Below are 4,250 nucleotides of genomic sequence, written 5' to 3'. Positions count from 1 at the left end.
AAAGTGTATTACAACAAAAAATGAATATTGTTTAGAAACTTAGGTGTACAAAAGAAATGAATGTGTAGTAACCAAAATAGAATACAACATATTGATTTAAGTTATTCCCGACTATAAGAATCTCATCGATTTCTGTTTCTTCTTCTTTGTTTGCCTACCCCTTTCAATTTTAATTGATGAAATCCTTCAATTAGTTGTATCCTACCCATCATATTGTTATGTTACTATTGTTCAATCGCCTTCACACGATTTTGATTATTAAATCATGAAAATCAGTGTTCAAATATAAATATAAATATAAAAAATCATTAAAATGAATACGATTTTGAATTTTGGAATCACTCAGCCTCATACGATTATTTCCATCTAATTTTTGAGTTTGAATCCAAGAGGAAATGTTATAAAACCATGTAAAATACAATAAAAAGATGATAACATCTACATTTATTAGGGAAATTGACTTTTCAAGGTAATTACATTTTCGTTTTGTTTATATCTGGGTAACTTCGTTTTTTGTACACATCTAGTTAACAACCTTTTTGGAAATGTTCGTATACGACTATTATGACCAGCTGTAGCAAATTGCAACCGGTCATAATGGTCATATGTGAACATTTCCAACAAGTTCGTTACCAAAATATGTACAAAAAAAAACAAAAACAAAGTTACCTAGATGTAAACAAAATGAAAAGGTAATTACCCTGATAAGTTAATTTTTATTTTTTATTAAGGTGGTAGATCACAATGTTTGCAATATTAATAAATTCAGTTAAATTTCCTTAAAACAATATTTATGAAAATTTAAATTGGTCACGACATGTTGAGAACCATTTTTGTTAGCATAATTATATATATATATATATATATATATATATATATATATATATATATATATATATATATATATATATATACACACACTAAAGCAATGTTATCGATGTAAATAAGAAGCAGCTCTATTTTTTTATATTTTGAATTTCTATAATGCATGGATTAAATTTCATTGTAGATGGTGTTTTATTTCATGTTATTGGTCCTTATCTTTGCTACTTTTAGTCTCTAGTAATTGTTTAATTTTTATATTTAATATCTTAAATAATAAAATTCTATAATAACAATGTATTTTTTCCTTGTCAAATCTGGGGTTTTTTATACCAAAGTAGTGTATTTTAATTTTTTTTTTACCAAAATAGTGTGATTTTAAAAATATTTACCATTTAGGTTAAATTTTAAAATAAAATAAAAAAGAATGCAAATTGAATTATCAGAATAACTTCATTATTTTATACATATATATGTAACAAACTTGTTGAAAATATTCATATATAACTATTGTTAACGGTTGTAACTTGCTACAGCCAGTCATAATAGTTATATGTAAACACATCCAACAAATTATTTATCCTATGTAATATATATATATATATATATATATATATATATATATATATATATATATATATAAAGTTATCCGAACATATAAAAAAAATAAAAGGGTAAATACCTGATATTTATTAAATGAAAATATGATTCATGATTTACGACCGGAAACCCGTATTACCGGTCACCTAAGGATGAGCGGTTGTTCAGTCTTAAATTAGGAGTTGGGACTGCATGTTCCCCTATTCATACGTCCAATCTCTCTCTCTCTCTCTCTCTCTCTCTCTCTCTCTCCAGTTGTGTCAAGTACTTATCTGTGGTTACTGTTTAGGTAAATCAATAATTCGTTGTGCGGCTGTTGTTGATTTCTCCGGTGACTTCCGGCGAAGTAGCTTCACTTATCGTAAAATCACTTAAAATCAAGCTAATTAATATTTGAAACTGTAGTGATGTTGGATCTTAATCTAAGCATTGTTCACGAAGACTTGGTGACGGATTTTCGAGGGGATGTGGAGGAATCAGCCACTTCAAATTCATCGGTAGTGAATGCAGAAGGTTGTAATTCCAGTAATGTCGTTGAGGGCGGCGACGAAGACTCCGTTTCTGCTATCGGCGATGAAGACAGCTTCCATTGCTTCAATTTTGACATCTTAAAGGTTGGGGACACTGGTGCTCTGCTCAGCAACAGTAACGATGAGGATCGAACAAGTCAGACTCAGGCTCAGACCCGGTCCGAGTTCGTGACTCGGTCACTTTTTCCGATGAGTCATGGCGGAGGAAGTTTAAATCAAGGGCAGCAGGTGAACTCCTTGTTGTTATTCCCTAATAATAACGAATTGCAAGAGATGAGATCGATACCAGTACAACAACAGAAGCCGACTATACAACAAAATCAAGTGGGGAAGAAGAGTAGGAGGGGACCTAGGTCTAGAAGCTCACAATACAGAGGAGTTACCTTCTATAGAAGAACTGGTAGATGGGAATCGCATATCTGGTTAGTTCCTGAGTTTGATTTTATCTTTTTTAATTGTTTTTGACATTTCTGTACGTAGCTTTCGTTCTAAATTATTCCTGTACCAATGTGTTTGATGTAGGGATTGCGGGAAACAAGTCTATTTAGGTAATAAGGATTAATTGATTGGCCCCCTAATTCTTTCCCCTTTTAGTAACAAATATTTGCTTGTTCATCTTCAAACATCTGACCAATTTTGATGGATTTTGATATTTGTTTATTTAGGAGGATTTGACACTGCTCATTCTGCAGCTAGGTATACAATCTGATGTTAATTTTCACATCTTCTTTGTAACCTTTTCTCGTTATACTCTTCAAGCTTATCAATGGAGTTTAATTGTTGATTGTTGTGATATCCAGAGCCTACGATCGAGCCGCTATCAAATTTAGGGGTGTTGATGCTGACATAAATTTTAATCTCTGTGATTATGAGGAAGACATGAATCAGGTTTTCATCACAATTGATAATCTAGTCGATTCATTTCAACAATCAACCTCGTTGTGTTTACTTTGTTCTTGTTGTATTATTATAGCAGATCAAGAATCTTTCCAAAGAAGAATTCGTGCACTTACTAAGGCGCCATAGCAATGGGTTTTCAAGGGGAAACTCAAAGTACCGAGGGGTGACCATGAACAAATTTGGAAAAGGGGAGACTTTTTCTGCATCTCATTTCGGTAAATCTCACAGATTTTTTTTTTTTTTTTTTTTCTTTTTTAATAAATTTCAACGAAACTCAACTTTCTGTGTAATATGATGCAGGAAACGATCACAATCTGGATTTAAACTTGGGAATCTCAACTCCTACGAGTCTTGGAAAGACTTCAACTAGGAATGGAAACTTAGATCATATGCAGCTGAATCATCATGGCTTACATGACATTAGGAGATTACAGGTAATAATTTCATTCCACAAAACAAAGCAAATTGTTTTCCATTCCGCAACGGAATGCACAATATCATCATAAAAGAACACTAACTTTCATATAACAGACAGATAACGGAGCTACAACGACACATAAAGGTCTACCAGTGATTTCTGAGCATCGTCCACCATGGTCAGCCATGCATCCTACCTTCTTACCCAACCACGAGGTTAATTAATTAGCTTTGATGTAAATTTCTAGTTTCATATGAATTGTGTTTTACAGTTGTTATAATTTTTAATTTAGATATTTATAAAATTCAAGTTGAATTATTTTCAGGTTGGAACAGCAAGAAATAGCGGAATGATTAATGGAGGGTGTTTTCAGGGACCCACCAACTGGGCATGGCAATTGCATGGTCAGAATCAAATCCCAACCACATTTTTGACTGCAGCATCATCAGGATTCCCAGCTCCGGCAGCCACAAACTCTTTGGATTACTACTACCAGCTAAGGCCGCCGCCATCCCCGCCACCAGCACCACCACCTACCCCATAATTTCCGGTCATTCTTTTGATATTTTGGATTGTTTCAGTTTCCACATACATACACATCACCAAATAAATATCTAGCTTCTTTCAATTTTGGATTGGTTGCTATGTGTTAGTTGTATGTTATGCAGTAAAAGTTGTACATAAGCTTTTATTTAAATAAAGAGGATGCGATCATCCGTTTTGCCACATTTTGCTTGTTTATTTATTTGGCCAATGGATAACTCGAAAGGTCAAGTTGAAGGTTAATTGGACAGGGATTTGCCACGACTACTCTTTTTAATCTATGAATGAATTATATTATTGGTCCCTTCATATAATTGAATTTTGCAATTTTACTCCCCATTTTTGTTTTATTTTTGTTTTTATTTGATGTTCTAGTAGGGTTTCTGGTCCATCTTTAAAATAAAATTACTATTTTTTTGCTAACTATGACTGTTATT

At 32.6% G+C, this 4,250-nt stretch overlaps 1 protein-coding gene across 2 annotated transcripts; it reads left to right on the top strand.

Moving 5' to 3' along the window:
* Window positions 1-1,622: 1,622 nt before the first annotated feature.
* Window positions 1,623-3,996, top strand: LOC145133612 (ethylene-responsive transcription factor RAP2-7-like). Of its 2 annotated transcripts, none has more exons than XM_079068543.1 (8): window positions 1,623-2,374; window positions 2,475-2,500; window positions 2,618-2,648; window positions 2,753-2,840; window positions 2,929-3,067; window positions 3,153-3,286; window positions 3,384-3,485; window positions 3,596-3,996. In XM_079068543.1, exons 1-8 carry the CDS (start codon window positions 1,830-1,832, stop codon window positions 3,812-3,814), a joined length of 1,284 nt encoding a protein of 427 aa, XP_078924669.1. In that variant the 5' UTR covers window positions 1,623-1,829; the 3' UTR covers window positions 3,815-3,996. The 2 variants fall into 2 exon arrangements, with proteins under 2 accessions (XP_078924669.1, XP_078924668.1); XM_079068542.1 differs by having other exon boundaries at window positions 1,624-2,374; window positions 2,926-3,067.
* The last annotated feature ends 254 nt before the right edge of the window (window positions 3,997-4,250 follow it).

Source organism: Lactuca virosa, chromosome 8 (genome assembly GCF_052849685.1).
Source record: "Lactuca virosa cultivar CGN04683 chromosome 8, Lactuca_virosa_CGN04683_v6, whole genome shotgun sequence".
Lineage (NCBI taxonomy): Eukaryota > Viridiplantae > Streptophyta > Magnoliopsida > Asterales > Asteraceae > Lactuca > Lactuca virosa.
The sequence above is the reverse complement of the archived record's forward strand: the minus strand, read 5'-3'. Positions and strand labels throughout refer to the sequence as shown.